At 46.2% G+C, this 16832-nt stretch overlaps 1 protein-coding gene across 1 annotated transcript in view; it reads left to right on the top strand.

Moving 5' to 3' along the window:
* Nucleotides 1–16832, top strand: part of CUX1 (cut like homeobox 1) — a 441317-nt gene that overhangs the window by 398273 nt on the left and 26212 nt on the right. Inside the window, exons 15-16 of the mRNA XM_073565623.1 lie at nt 16222–16358; nt 16688–16754. Coding sequence (XP_073421724.1) covers nt 16222–16358; nt 16688–16754 — 204 coding nt within the window. The remainder of the gene's footprint in view (nt 1–16221; nt 16359–16687; nt 16755–16832) is intronic.

Below are 16832 nucleotides of genomic sequence, written 5' to 3' on the forward strand. Positions count from 1 at the left end.
AATCCAAAGCTTTTTCAATTAAAAACATCGTAACAGGTCAAGTTACATGTTAACAAAGGACCGCTTCTTTGATATCACCTTCACAATTCTTGCATCTTTTGAACTTGTGAGCATGGGCATACATAGAAATCATGGGGCCCCAAAGCAGAAATTCTAATTGCCCCCGACCCCGCACTAACCTCCAAAAAAAAGTTCAGAGAGGTCACAAAAGAGCATATCCAACAAATTTACAGCTCTTCTAAAGTAATTTCGACCCTGTTGAAGCCCCCTTCCCACAAACTAAGATACCCTTTTTCATGGTGCCCTTAAAGTATGCCAACAAATGTGCCACCAAAACACAGTAAGATACCCCCACGGTGCATTCCTCCACATTACCCTCCGCACGCAAAATATGATTCCCCCCCCCCCAGTGACCCCTACATCAAGGCCGGTTTTAGGCAAAGTCGGGCCCTAGGCAAAGTTTAAAATGGGGCCCCAAATGCTAACATATTGCACATCACACAGAAGCATTTCAATTGTATTTACATGCGCTGAATTCAGGCCGCTAAATGAGTGTGATTGACAAAATTTATGTCGTTCAACACTGGTTTCCCGGCCTCTTTCTACCATCTGAGAGATAATGATGGAGACAGAACAATCACTAACGGATCACTAACAGATCACCGTACAGTATCATGTTATCAGCAGCACATCTACAGTTTATGCCCCATAGTCCTCCATATAATATAATGTGCCCCATAGTCCTCCCTATAGTATAATACACTCCTCAGTCCTCCATATAGTATAGTACACTCCCCATAGTCCTCCATATAGCATAATACACTCCTCATAGTCCTCTATATAGTATAATATACTCCTCATAGCCCTCCATATAGTATAATACACTCCTCATAGTCCTCCATATATTAAAATACACTGCTCAGTCCTCCATATAGTATAATACACTCTTCATAGTGCTTCATATAGTATAATACACCGCCAGTCATCCATGTAGTACAATTCATTTCCCATAGTATAATGCACCCCATAGTTCTTCACATAGTATAATGTATTCCCCATAGTGCTCGATACAGTATAATGCAGCCCACATAAAGTATGATGCAGCCACCCTACAGAGTATAATGCAGCCCTGCCATACAATATAATGTAACCATCCATACAGTAGAATATAATGCAGCCCCCCCTTAGAGCCAAATGCAGCCACCCCACAGAATCTAATGTAATCCCCCCATAGAATATAATGCAGCCACTTATATAGTATAATGTAGCCCCTCCATAGAATACAATGTAGCCCTCCTCATATAGTACTGTATAATGCTACCCTAATAGAATATAATGAAGCCCCTCATAAAGTATAGTGCAGCCCCCATACAATATAATGCAGCCACCATAGAATACAAGGTAGCCTCCTCATATAGTATAATGTAGCCCCCTCAGAGTATGATGTAATCACCCCCATAGAATATAATAAATATAATACAGCCCCCCCATAGAATATAATGTAGCCCTGAAGAGAATATAATACAGCCCACCTCCCCATAGAATTTAATGTATAATGTACCCCTATGGTATATAACACAGCCACATAGTATATAACACAGCCCCACATGGTATATAGCACAGCCCACATGGTATACAGCACAGCCCCACATGGTGTACAGCACCACATGGTATACAGCACAGCCCCACATGGCATATAGCACAGCCCACATGGCATACAGCACAGCCCCCCTCCCAGCACAGCACCATGGTATACAGCACCCCCCCAGCACAGCCCCATGGTATACAGCACAGCCCCCACAGCACAGCCCCATGGTATACAGCACCCCCTCCCAGCACAGCCCCATGGTATACAGCACAGCCCCTCCAGCACAGCACCATGGTATACAGCACCCCCTTCCAGCACAGCACCATGGTATACAGCACCCCACCCCCAGCACAGCCCCATGGTATACAGCTCCACCCCCCAGCACCATGATATACAGCACCCCTCCCCAGCACAGCCCCACAGCACCATGGTATACAGCACCCCCCAGCACACCCCTGTGGTATACAGCACCCCCCTGCACGGCCCCATGATTTACAGGACAGCCCCACTGCATACAGCACAGCCCCCCAGAATGGCCCCACAGTCCAGTACTCACTGCTGCATTAAAAAAAATCTCTCCTCACCTCCTCCATCATTGCGGCGGCGGGGGAGTCGGCGCTGGGGGCTGGCGGCGGCGGGGGGGGGGGGGAGTCATCACTGGAGGCAGGCGGGCCCCCCTGCTTCACAGGGGCCTCATAGCGGCTGCATGATGTGCCACTAGCTGGGTGCCCCTGGGGGAGCAGGGAACCTAGGCAGCTGCCTGGTCTGCCTGCCCCTAATGCCAGCCCTGCCCTACATAGTATGATGGCCTCAATAGTCCCCCACACACAGTATAATGACCCCAATGCAGCCCTCTACACAATATGATGGCTCTCCACACAGCCCTTTTATGCAGTATAGTGGCCTCCACACTGTGTAATGGCCAGCACACATTATACAGATCCCCAGTACACCTCCAGTCAGTATATTAGCCCCCACACAACCCTCCACATACTATAATTGTCCCCGCACAACCATCTACAGAATATAATGGACCCTGCACACAGTGTAGTTGGCCCCCACACAGCCCTCCAAACAGTATAATGGCCCCCACACATCCCTCTAAACAAAACAATGGCCCCCACATAGCACTTCAAATAGTATGATGGCCCCCCAAGTAGCATGATGGTACCCACATAGCCCTCCAAATAGTATGATGGCTCACACAAAGTACTCATGGCGATGGTGAATTGTCATGCATGAAGATGATTTTGCTGTGGATTGTATGTATGGTGGTTCTTTTTGTAGCATGGAAGAAAGTGGTCAGTCAGAAACGCTATATACCGTACTTTGCCAAAGTAAATTTCACACTTTCAGGGACCCTAAAGAAGCCTACCAGCTCTCTCCCCATGATTTCGGCCCAAAACATTACGCCACCTGTTTGCTGACGTTGCAGTCTTGGTAAGACATAGTGGCCGTCCACCAACCATCCACTGTTCCATCCATCTGGACCATCCAGGGTTACACAGAACTCTTCAGTAAACAAGACTGTTTCAAAATTAGTCATCATGTACAAGTGCTTCTCACTAAATTAGAATATCATCAAAAAGTTAATTTATTTCAGTTCTTCAATACAAAAAGTGAAACTCGTATATTATATAGTCATTACAAACAGTGATCTATTTCAAGTGTTTATTTCTGTTAATGTTGATTATGGCTTACAGCCAATGAAAACCCAAAAGTCATTATCTCAGTAACTTAGAATAATTAAAAAACACCTGCAAAGGCTTCCTAAGCATTTCAACTTGTCCCTTAGTCTGTTTCAGTAGGCTCCACAATCATGGGGAAGACTGCTGACTTTTCAGATGTCCAGAAGGCAGTCATTGACACACTCCACAAGGAGGGTAAGCCACAAAAGGTCATTGCTAAAGAACCTGGCTGTTCAGAGTGCTGTATCCAAGCATATTAATGGAAAGTTGAGTGGAAGGAAAAAGTGTGCTTAAAAAAGGTGCACAAGCCACCGGGATAACCGCAGCCTTGAAAGGATTGTTAAGAAAAGGTCATTCAAAATTTTGGGGGAGATTCACAAGGAGTGGACTGCTGCTAGAGTCATTGCTTCAAGAGCCACCACACACAGATGTATCCAGGACATGGGCTACACGTGTTGCATTCCTTGTGTCAAGCCACTCATGACCAATAGACAATGCCAGAAGCGTCTTACCTGGGCCAAGGAGAAAAAGAACTGGACTGTTGCACAGTGATCCAAGGTGGTGTTTTCAGATGAAAGTAAATGTTGCATTTCATTTGGAAATCAAGGTCACAAAATCTGGAGGAAGAGTGGAGAGGCACACAAACCAAGCTGCTTGAGGTTTAGTGTGAAGTTTCCACAATCGCTGCTGGTATAGGTCCACGGTGTTTCATCAAAACCAAAGTCAGCGCAGCTGTCTACCAGGAAATTTTACAGCACTTCTTGTTTCTCTCTGCCGACAAGCTTTTTGGAGATGGAAATTTCATTCTCCAGCAGGACTTGGCTCCTGTCCACGCTGCCAAAAGTACCAATACCTGGTTTAAAAACAACAGTATCCCTGTGCTTGATTGGCCAGCAAACTCACCTGACCTTAACTCCATAGAGAACCTATGGGGTATTGTCATGAAAAAAATGAGAGACACCAGACCAAACAATTCAGACGAGCTGAAGGCTGCTATCAAAGCAACCTGGGCTTCCTAACACCTCATCAGCATTAACAGAAATAAACACTTGAAATAGATCACACTGTTTGTAATGACTATGTAATAGATGAGCTTCACTTTTTGTATTGAAGAACTGAAATAAATTAACTTTTTGATAATATTCTAATTTACTGAGAAGCTCTTGTATGTCTGGGCCCACTGCAACTGTATCTGCTTGTGAGCACTGTGTAGGGGTGGCCGAATAGTTGGTATATGAACATCTGCAAGCTTCCGGAGGATCCTACACCTTGAGGTTCACTGGTCTCCAGAGCCACCAGCAGCTTCAAATACCTGTTTGCTGCTTTGTAATGATATTTTAGCAGCTGCTCTCTAAACCCAATGTATTTGTCTGGCAGAAATCTTCCTCATTATGCCTTTATCTGCACGAACCTGTATGTTCTCTGTATCCGCCACAAATCTTTCCACAGTATGATGATCACGCTTATGTTTTCATTAAATATCTAATGTTTAAGCAGGGCCGGTTTTAGGCAAAGTGGGGCCCTGGGCAAAAATTTAAAATGGGGTCCCAAATCCTGACATATTGCACCATCACATAGATGCATTTCTGTTGTATTTACATTGGTGAGTTCAGGTTGCTAAGCGAGTGTCATAGACAATATTGAAGTTGTTCAACGCTTGTTTCCTGGCATCTTTTCACCGGCTGAGGAAGAATAATGGGGACAGAACAATCACTAATGGAGGTCAATCTGTCCCCATACAGTATCATGATATCAGCAGCATATGTGCAGTTTTCACCGGTTGATGTGCTACCAAGAACAATGATTTTTGTTCTGACATAAACAAGCCAATCTCTCGATGAATAGGCCGTATTTTGTTTGCTTAGTATAATACACCACATAGTCCTCCACACAGTATAATGCACCCCACAGTCCTCCATATTGTATAATGCACACCCGATAGTCCTCCATATGATATAATGTGCCCCATAGTCCTCCATATAGTATAATACACTCCCCATAGTCCTCCATATAGTATATTGCACTCCTCATAGTCCTCCATATAGTATAATACACTCCCCATAAACCTCCATATAGTATAATACACTCCCCATAGTCCTCCATATAGTATAATGCACTCCTCATAGTCCTCCATATAGTATAATACACTCCTCATAGTCCTCCATATAGTATAATACACTCCTCATAGTCCTCCATATATTAAAATACACTCCTCAGTCCACCATATAGTATAATACAAACCTCATAATCCTACTTGTAGTACAATTCACATCCCATAGTATAATCCACCCCATAGTTCTTTATATAGTATAATGTATTCCCCATAGTCCTCAATACAGTATAATGCAGGTCCCATGTAGTACATATAGTATAATGTACTGCCCGTTCTCCAATAGAGTATAATGCAGGCCCCATATAGTATCTTGCAGCCACCTCACAGAATATAATGTAGTCCCCTCATAGATCATAATGCAGTCACCCCATATAGCATAATGCAGCCACACCACAGAATATAATGTAGCCCCCTCATAGAGTATAATGTAGCCCCCTCATAGGGTATCATGAAGCTCCCTCAGTTTAATGCAGCTTCCAAAGCTTATAATCCAGCCCCTCTATAGACTAAAATATAGCCCACTCATATAGTATAATAAAGCCTCCTCAAAGTATGATGCAGCCCCCTCATAGAATATAATACAGCCCACCCCCATAGAATATAAGGTAGCTACCCTCATAGAATACAATCCTGCCCCACTGTCTAGTACTCACTCACTGATATATTTTTAAAAAAACACACACACAATCCTCACTTCTCATTCCCAGTGCTGTTCCAGGCTCTGCTCTGGTCTCAGCAGCTTCGCTGCCTGCCACAGCGGGTATGCGATGAAGTGACGTCATCGCGCACCCGCAGTATCAGAGGCAAAGGGGAATGATGGGAGAGGGAGCATGATGCTCTCTCCTCTGATTGCTTTCAATTGTATCGGCGTCTATGATGGTGATCCAGTTGAATGTGGCGGGGGTGGTCGGCACTGGCGCCGGTCTGGCCCCCCTGACTCACGGGCCCCCTAGCGTCCGTATGGTGTGCCGCTATAAATGGCACGTCACTGGCTGGGGGCCCCTGGTAGAGTGGGGGCCCTAGGCAGCTGCCTATTCTGCCTTCTGCTATCGCCGGCCCTGTGTTTAAGGCATTGCACTATTTGACACTTTTCGGCAGCAAAGCAAACCTTTTCTTTCTCATATTGTTTGAAACCTGTGGCCTACTTAATAATGTGGAACGTCCTACTTAGCTAGTTTTAATGTAATTGGTCTCACCTGGCAAATTAATTATCACAGGTATTTAAGATTGACTTCAATGATCCAAATAGCCCTGAGTCACAATCCTGCCTATGAGTTTATTTGAAAAACAAAAAAATTAAGTCTTCCTGACACTTAAATCCAATTTTCATAATAATTTGGAACGCGGTGTATATGATCCTGTTTCTGACATTTTTGGATTCCTTCCATACCCTGAAGCCACAGGGATTGGACGATTACTGCAGGGCTGAGAGGCAGCACACACCTGGTGGGATGTGTTTCATTCTCATCCACGATTTCCTTTGAATTTTGACTAGTCAGCATAGCTCTGGAACGTTGGGCTATTTCCAGAATATTTCTTTCTATCCTCTATACGTACTGTGCTAGGGGGTCGCCCCGGTTTTTTTTGTTCCTTTCCAGATTACTCCATATTTTGGTATCTCCAAGCTCAGAAGCAGGAAGGCTCACAAAGATGTTGAAACAGTCACACAGCGGAAAGTTTGATATCCGCTGACTCCAGTTTCAACCCTTAAAAGAACCACAGCTTTAAATACCATAATAGAGTAGGAATATTTTACTTTTCCTAATCGGATATTTTTGATAAGTGTTGTATATTTTGATCTCCTTTTTCTTCATGAAGTTTCCCAGGAGATAGTTCCTCTTTGATACAAAAGCTTTTCTGGGTAACAGAGGCTGTAATTCTGACATCTAGTGACAATATTTAAAATTAGATTTTTTTTTCATATGCAAGGAAAATGAAATGTTAAAAATATGCCTAAAAGTGTACAAAAATACCTGAGCTTTTACATTTTTGGAAGAAAAAAAGTATGCAAAACTTACTCCAAAAATTTTATAAAAACCATAAAGATCAATCAAGGTTCAGTAATTTGGATAAAACTTAACAGGACAAAAATGTCTTTGACTTAGGTTTGTACCTTAAGGCCCTGTCACACTAAGCGAGATCGCTGCTGAGTCACTAGAATTGTGACGTTATAGCGATCTTACCAGCGAGATCGCTGTGTGTGACACTGACCAGCGACCAGCCCCCCTGCCGGGTATCGCTGATCGTGCCCGAAATGTCTGGACATTTCTTTGGTCGCTCATGTCCCGCTGAGTCGCTTGTATCGTCACGTTTGACACCTAGCCTAACGACCTCGTTAGCGACTCAGAAGCAAGACAAGGCGGGGATTAGAGTTCCCGTTTCCACGCCTACCTCGGCTCCGATTGGTGGTCACTACAGCGTCCTGATTGGCGGGCTTCCTTTTAAAAGGAGCTAACAAAGTAGCGCTTCAGTTCTTTGTTCCTGACCCGGGTGTGTCCAAGTTGAGATCCTGTTTTTGTCCAACGACTGCGACTCCATTTTGGATCATCTGCTTTTCCATCTTCGTTGCTTCTCTAGCCAGTTAATGGTAGGTATTTTTTGGGGGTCACAACAGCGATTCCACATATTTGTTGTTGCGGTAGCGTCCACCATTCAGAGCTGAGAGGGCGTGAGAAAGGGAGCGCAATCCACGCCTGTGTAAATACAGCGTCACACAGTACATCCCTCATCGAGGTGTGAATCGTCAATGGAACATGCAATGTGACAGGGTCCCAACGACCACCGACATCGTTACAAAGGTCGCTATGACACGCTATATCGTTGCTCCGTCGTTGGGTAGATTGGACTGTCTGACATCTCAATAGCGACCACATAGCGATGCGGCAACGATCCCTGTCGTGTCGTATCGCTGTCGGGATCGTTATAGCGTCACTAGGTGTGACGGGACCTTTAGATACATTTTCTTACTATGGAGCAACTGAAAAAGATTCACAACATAAATGCTATGCTCCATACCATGCGATGAAAATTACACCAGGCGGACCTTACACCACTGTAAGGTCCACATTCTTACCCTAATTGGAACTTCAAGTGTGTGCAACTTTACTTACAATTGTTACCTTTATTGTATCTCTGCTACTTATTATATTTTCCCTAATTAAAAAGTATGGATCGTAGCTTCAGCCTTGTTCAAGTGCTCTACATGTGAACGAGATTTAAAGCACTAGACCCTTCTAGGCAAATCTTCCGCTAAAGATAGTTGTATTCTTTAGTATATTCTGACATCTAGTGGCCATTCTCATGTATTGTGCTGGGTATTTGTCATGTTTTGTATTCCTATTACCAAATACATAGAGCTAAGTTTATTAATATAGGAAAACGGAGGTTGTCAGTTGTCACTTTTATTGATCAGTTTGCCATTAGATTGTAGGAAAAATTTCACAAAATGGACCGTAAAATACTCATCTCAGTCCTGTGTTAAATGTATAAATGTATCACCCACTATGTCGTTTATATTCGAATGGAAACCTATTATTTAAAAAAAAAAAACTTCTATGCTCACAAATATATTTACTCTTCAAATTTAATTCCAGCAAATTTAGCAAATATTAGGTAAAAATGCAAAAACACTGTGTGAAAAATTAATTACATCTTTACTGATTCCATAGGAATTAAGACACTACGTTGCAGCCTGGTGCTTCTAAGCAATTACTCTTGATTCATTGTTCATTGGTAATTGTTAAAACTTCTATAAAAGCAGACGTTTTGGCAGCTTGCTGGTCTTAAGCATTCAGTTGTCAACAAAAATAGGTATTAGACCTACCGGTAATGATGTTTCCTTTCCAGGAGTCCATCCTGACAGCACCATGGAGGATGTCCTCCTCCTCCTTACAGGGACAGGAAAGCACACGAGAGGTTAAAAGGTCCTGTCCCACCCCCTTTCCCTCAGTGATTTCACAAGTACCACAGCGTGGATAATGCAATAACACTTTAATGATACAATCATATTACAGCATGTGACATAACATGAACAGGGAGGGAACTACCCGTGCTGTCAGGATGGACTCCTGGAAACATCATTACCGGTAGGTCTCATACCTATTTTCCAGGACGTCCACCTGACAGCACCATGGAGAGTACCAAAGCACCTCCTCAGGGTGGGATTACTGCCTGGAGAACCTTTCTCCCAAATGCGGTCTGTTGACCAGATAGCACATCAAGCTTGTAGTGCTTGCAGAATGTATTAAAATTGGCCCAGGTTGCTGCTCTACAGATTTGATCAACCGAGGCGCCTGCTCGCTTGGCCCAAGAGGCCGATACTGCCTTTGTAGAGTGGGCCATTAAAGTATCTGGCGGGTTGGCGCCTTCCGATCGGTAGGCGTCCTAGATTACTGAAATAATCCATCTTGCGATGAATGCCTTAGAGGCTTTTCTCCCCTTGTTCTTACCCCCAAAAAGGATGAACAGATGTGGGTCAATATGCCAACTTTTGGTGGCCTCTAGATAGTTTATAACTGCACGTCTTACATTCAGTGAGTGGAGACGCTGTTCCTTTTCGTTACGGGGATTGTCACAGAAGGATGGTAACACTATCTCTTGGTTTATATTTTGGTAAGAGGCTACCTTTGGGATAAATGCCGGATCTAATCTCAAGATTATATGATCTTCTCTGATCTGGAGATATGGATCTTTGGTGGACAGAGCCTGGACTTCACCTATTCTCTTGGCCGTGGTAATGGCTACAAGGAAGGCCGATTTGCGAGTGAGAGCTGAGATTGTCATCTCTTCACTGGGGACGTAGGGATACCTACATAGGGATCTGAGAACCAGGCTGAAGTCCCAAGGTGGGGTGAGCTGGCTAATCCTGGGGCGAAGACGTTGCGTGGCCCTTATGAATATTACTACCCAAGCATGAGAAGCTAAAGGGTAATCAAAGAAGGAGCTCAAGGCCGAAATCTGGACCTTTAAAGTGCTGGGCTTAAGGCCTTTATTATACCCCGACTGTAGGAAGTCTAGGACACTAGGGAGGTCAGGGGTACCTGCCACGAGGTCTGACCTGCCACTGTCCAAACAGAATCTCTTCCATATTTTCCGATAAAATGCGGATGTAACCGGTTTTCTGCTGGCCTGTAGGGTAGATATGACCTGATCTGATAAGCCTTTTGCCTTCAGGATGTCCCTTTCAGGATCCAAGCCGAGAGGTGGAGTCTTGCTGGATTCGGGTGGCGGATCGGGCCCTGGTGGATGACGTCTTTCTTCAGGGGTAGCTCGACTGGCCTTTCCACTGCCATGGCCCCTACCTAGTAGGGGAAACCAGCTTCTCCTCGGCCAGTATGGAACGAATATTATCACCTTCGCGCGGTCCTCATGGATTTTCCTGAGTACCGCCGGTATGAGCGCCAGTGGTGGGAACGCGTAAGAGAGGGGTTCTTCCCAGGCCTGGCTCAGGGCGTCTACGCCTTCCGGCTGGTCTACCGGGTTCAGGGAGTAGAATCTGGAGACCTTTGAGTTTTTTCGATTTGCGAATAGGTCTATTCTGGGGGTCCCCCACCGCTGACACAGCTGATGGAAAAATCTCTTTGTTCAGTTACCACTCTGTCGGGCAGACCTGCTGTCTGCTTAGGTAGTTCGCTACCACATTCTGGGAACCCTCCAGGTGGATTGCCATTACTGAGAGGACAGTTCCTTCTGCCCAGGTGAATATTCGTTCTGCTAGAGCTTGGAGTGGTCCATGCCTGGGGCCTCCCTGATGCTTCAGGAACGAAACTGCTGTTAAGTTGTCGGACAATATTCGGACATGTCAGTTCTTCAGGACTGACCGGTTTCGCCACAGGGTTTCCCAGACCGCATAGAGTTCCCTGAAGTTGGAGGATCTGTCTCTGATGTCTACTGGACATCTTCCCTGAAAGATCTTCCCTTCTACGTGGGCTCCCCATCCCCACGTACTGGCGTCTGTGGTGACTACCACGTGTAGAGTGGTTGTCCATAGTACGCCCACCTGCAGGTTCCTGGGCTGTGTCTACCACCGTAGTGACTTTTTCACCGGTCCTAGCAGTCTTATGGGTTTGTTGAGTGAAGCCTGACGCCTGTCCCATATTGCGAGGATTTCCTTTTGTAAGGGTCTCGAATGGAACTGGGCCCATCTGACGCACAGAATGCAAGCCGTCATTAGGCCCAAAACCTTCATTGCCCCTCTTATGGAGGAGCGGTGCTTCAAGAGGTCTTCGGCTCTGTTTTGAATAGTCTTTTGCTTCTCTCTTGGTAGCAGGGATATTCTGCCTCCTGAGTCTAGGAGAACTCCCAGGAAGACCTTTCTGCTTTCTGGTATCAGGTCTGACTTCTGCCAGTTGATCACCCAGCCGAGTAACTCCATTACTGTAACCGTTCGGTTCCTGTCTCGAATGAGCTCTTCTTCGGATCCTGCCACCAGGAGGAAATCGTCTAAGTATGGTATGATCACGATACCCTGACTTCTCAGGTAGGCCACTATCTCTGCTACCAGCTTTGTGAATATTTGGGGGCCTGAAGCCAGCCCGAATGGAAGGCATTGGAACTGGAAGTGGCAGGTCCGGGTCGGTAGTCTGACTGCGAATCTTAGCAGTCTCTGTGATGAGGGATGGATAGGGACCTGATAGTACGCACTCTTTTAAGTCGAGGGTACACATGACAGCATCCCTGTCTATTAGATGTATTGCTGACCGAATTGATTCCATCCGGAACCTCTTGTACCTGACCCAGGCATTCAGAGGTTTTAAGTTTATAATAGTTCGGGCCTCGCCGGATGGTTTTGCAATGGAGAACAGGGAGGAGTAGTGTCCCTTTCCCTTCTCTGTCAGAGGAATAGGTACTATAACGTCTGACTTGAGCATGTCCTGTAGGTCCGTCCACAGGGCAGAGTCCGCCGGGACTACGGTGGGGGCAATATATCTGTCGGGGGGAGGGGAGCAAAATTCTATGTTGTAGCCCTCCGCAATGGTTCTGAGGACCCACTGGTTGTGGGTAACCCAGGCCCAATTTACTGCGAAGTGGCGAAGTCTTCCCCCGATGCCTATGGCGTCATTGCCTCCTAGATCTGGAGGTTGACGCAAAAAGGGAGCCCTTGCTTCTCCCACCCTGGCTGTGGGAGCTTCTATAGGAGCTTCTGTTGGACCTACCCTGGCTCCTAAAGTCTGTTTGTCTCCTAGAGAAGGGGCCTCTCCGAAAGGACTGGGGCCGCTTAGGTTTTTCCTCTAGGAAACCTTTATTTTTGTCGGACACTAGCTCTAAAATGCTATCTAGGGCTGGTCCAAACACCCTTAGGCCCAAAAAGGGGATGGAGCATAGCTTCGCCTTAGAATCGTTATCCCCCGACCAGGATTTAAGCCAGACAGCTCTCCGAGCTGCATTAGAAAGGGAGCTGTTCCTGGCTGCAAATCTTACTGATTCAACTGACGTATCTGACAGGAACGCCGTGGCCGATTTCATGAGGGGAAGGGATGCTAGGATCTCGGATCTAGGGGTCTTGTTGGTTAGGTGCTCCTCCAACTGCCCCATCCATAAGAACATGGACCTGGCCACCGAGGTGGCTTCTATGTTAGCCCTAATGAGGGCTGCCACCGTCTCCCATGTCCTCTTTAATAGAACGTCCGCCTTCCTGTCCATTGGGTCCCGGAGACTTGATGAGTCCTCGAACGGGATGGCGGTCTTTTTGGTGACCTTAGCTACGGGAACATCGATTTTAGGAATTTCCTCCCACAATCGTGTTTCCTCGGGGTAAAAAGGTAGTCGACTTGTAAAGTCACGGGATAGTTCGAGTCGACGTTCCGCCTCCTTCCACTCCTCTAGGACCATCGTTTTGATGTGTTCGCTTACTGGGAACACAGTCTGTCTCCGAGCCACCAGTCCTCCGAACACCAGGTCCTGTCTGGATTGTGGCTTAGCAACGTCCTCAATCTGCATAGTGTTCCTCACCGCCTGGACCAACTCGTCCGTGTCCTCTAGTCTGAACAGGTATTTCCTGCCTTGGGTCCTGCCTGTCCACCGGGATCTCCCCTTCCTCCTCTGGATCTGAGTCCCGGAAGTCTGACCCTTCGATAGCTTGCTTCAGAAATTGGCTCTGCCTCCCACCTCGGACGCTTGCGGCTTGGCCCTGGACTGGGGGACTGCTGCCGTGCGAGGCTGGATCTGGAGGCTTGGACTTCCTCCCGTATCAGGGATCTCATTTCCGAGAGGAGGGATGGCAACTCATCTCTTATGACCCTTGATGTGCATGGTCCACAGAGGGTTTGCTATGGGTGTCTGGCAGCTTTGCCCTGCATACAGGGCATCTGACCGACTTGGATGTGGCCTTGGCGGGGTCTTTAGTCACTATCGGGGGGGGCTGCTGGGGTTCCCTTATCCTATTGATATAAGATAGGGATAGTCAGGTCAGTCATCCTGGGCTACGGGGATGGCTGTGGGGAGGGTGGTCCGTGCCAGGCGCACTTACCCCTCCATTCGCCGGAGCCTCTGCATCTATTACTGCCGCTGGATTCCAGGGAGACGCTGAGCTTCTGGAGCGCACGCTGTGTTTCAAACCCAGCGCGTGACGTCACCGGCAGTGACGCGTGTCTTCTCGCGATAGGCCGTGAATCACGCCGACCGCATCCACTTCCTGCCCGGACACTAGCCCCGCCTGCGCCTCTGAGGGTGCTCTGTGACGCCTGCGCCCACACAGCTGGCTGCCTGCGGGGGACCGGCCTTCGACTGCCACGGCGGCCGCTGACTGGAGCCGAGAGCCTCCCACCGGGAGGAGCAGCTCCCTCCAGGAGCGTCATCCTGCTCCTGGCCTTTGGGGTAGAGGGACTCCCCACCGGGAAGTTTCGGCCCCGGGCGTCTTGACAGGGGGAAGGTTTGGACTGGCCACCCGATCCCTCTGGGCCCTCCGGTAAGCTCCTGAGCAATCCTCTCACGTGTCCATCCATGCAGGGACAGGAAAGACACTGAGGTAAAGGGGGTGGGATGGGACCTTTCAGCCTCTCGTGTGCTTTCCTGTCCCTGTAAGGAGGAGGAGGAGGACGTCCTCCATGGTGCTGTCAGGTGGACGTCCTGGAAATGCTAATGAGGAACGACGTAAGCAATGATTTTACAGATTCAATTATTGCTGCATATCAATCTGGGAAGGGCTTATAAGGCAATTTCCAAACATTTTGCAACTCATCATTTTATAGTGAGAAAGATTATTCCCAAGTGGAAAACATTCAAGACAGTTGACAATCTTCTCAGGAACGAACTTTATAGCAACTTCACCACAATGCCAGACTGTGCAATTCACTGAAAAATTGCAAAAAAAAATCCCAAGAGTTGCAGCTCAGACTTCAAAGGTCTCAATCATCATGTTAAACAAGTTCATCTCAGTATAATTTAAAAAAAAAGGCTGATAAAGTATGGCTTGTTTCCAGGTAAAAACCTCTTCTTTCTAAAAGAACATGGCAGCACAGCCATCTGAACAAAGCACACTACTTCTGGAAGAGTATCCTTTGGGAAAGAAGAGACTAAAGTTGAGATGTTTGGTCAAGACTCATGTCTTGCTCCATTTTTGACCAAAACCATATGCCTCCTATCAGCACAAAAACCTAATTCCAACTGCAAGCATTTGAGGTGGAGGGGTGATGATTTGGTTTGTTGCAGTCATTGGACCTGAGCACCTTACAGTCATTGAGTCAGCCTTGAACTCTTCTGCATACCTAAGTATCCTACAGTCAAATGTGAGATCATCTATCAAAAAACTGAAGCTTAGCTGAAACTGGATCATGCAGCTGGACAATGATTTAAAAAAATCAGCAAATCTACATCAGAATGGCTGAAAAAGAGGAGAATCAAGGTGTTCCAATGACCAAGATGAACTCCAGACTTCAACCCAATTAAAATGATGTGGCGGCACCTAAAGACAGCTGTGCATAAATAAATGACCATAAATGTCAATGAACTTTAAAAGGTTTGCCTATAAGTGATTGTAGCCTTCTGAGTCCTGAAAACGTGCGCAGTGCACACTGTCAGGACTCACTGGTATTGCCGGTGAAGGCAGGTGGTGATGTGACCGCAAAAATGCGTTTTGCATACTACCGGCCACATTATGACTAGACATGCCTGGCTCCTCTCAATACAAGAGAATTTAGAACAGCCGAGCACAACTAGTTGGCGTGTGATCAAATATATGCAAATCAAATACTTGTGGTCATGTGACCGTCCACTCTCACAGGCAATACCAGTAAATCCTGATGGTGTGCACAGTTCTCACTGCCAGGACTTTCTCCAGAATGATGTGAGAGACTGATAAAGTAATACAGAAAACTATTATGTTGTTGCTGCTAATAGTGGTTCTACAGACTATCGAGTCAGGGGTGTAGTCAATTTTTCACACACTGCACGTGCATTTTGGCCTAGTTTTTGTCAAAAATAGATGACACTTTGTAATTTATCATGAGTTGTATATATCTATTTACCTACTTTAAAGATTTTCAGAGGGCCAGATGTTTTTATTGATTCTTGACACTTATTATGTCCTACTTAAAGTGCTGCTACTGGGAGTTGCCAACTTTTAGTCATATAGACATGCCACCGAGACAAAAGCAAAACTGCTGGACCAGAGAAGAACATCACAACAATATTTAAGTTTGATCTTCATTTTCAGGAAACTGTCGGTGATGATGGGGAATCATGCTGCAGTGTAGTCATAATGTGTAGGATTGATATACCGACATCAGGGGCATCTGCTCTTTACATGTGTGCTGATCCCTGATTGCATAGTGTGCGCGGTTAGTGGTATAGCAGTAAGCTGCTGGCGCCCATGTATTTTGTGTAATATTTTCCAGCTCGCTGTGCGGAGTTGCAGCCCCAGTTCACAGAAGCCATATCAACAGTGGCAGAGCAGAAAGACCTGATCTCCAAACTGGAGGAAGACCTGAGCACCATCCAGTCATTGTCATCTGTCCAGCGCCCAGATGCTGAGGTATCTGATACATTTATTCAGGGATTCTCGTGGGTGACCCGCACTATAGTGCATGATACCCGTAACATGCCACCAGCATTCTCACCTCATGTATATACGGTAATCTCTGATATATGCAGTCACTGTACGGTATACTTTATTATTGTACATAATAATTGTTCTTTATTCTAATGTTCGGCTACCGTATGTGAAGCCCTAATCCCTTGAGGCCATTATCGCCCCTTATTCCTATCCTCTTTTCCAAATAAGGGCAGACACCAAATTATTTGTGAATTATTTGTGTATAGATGATGATCTTTCGTGTAATAATATTATTTTATATTAATCAGGGAGCTGCGGTGACCAGCATGGAGAAGATCCCTGACCCCATCAAAGAGGCTTCGGCAGTTTTCTACGGTAAGAGGTTCTGTAGTGAGCAGTCACCAAAGTATTATGAGTAAGTATTATTTTATGCAGGCCTTGAATTATCAGCCT

The sequence above is a fragment of the Dendrobates tinctorius genome, unplaced genomic scaffold, assembly GCF_039654945.1.
Source record: "Dendrobates tinctorius isolate UK_male_01 unplaced genomic scaffold, ASM3965494v1 ptg000016l, whole genome shotgun sequence".
Taxonomy (NCBI): Eukaryota; Metazoa; Chordata; class Amphibia; order Anura; family Dendrobatidae; genus Dendrobates; species Dendrobates tinctorius.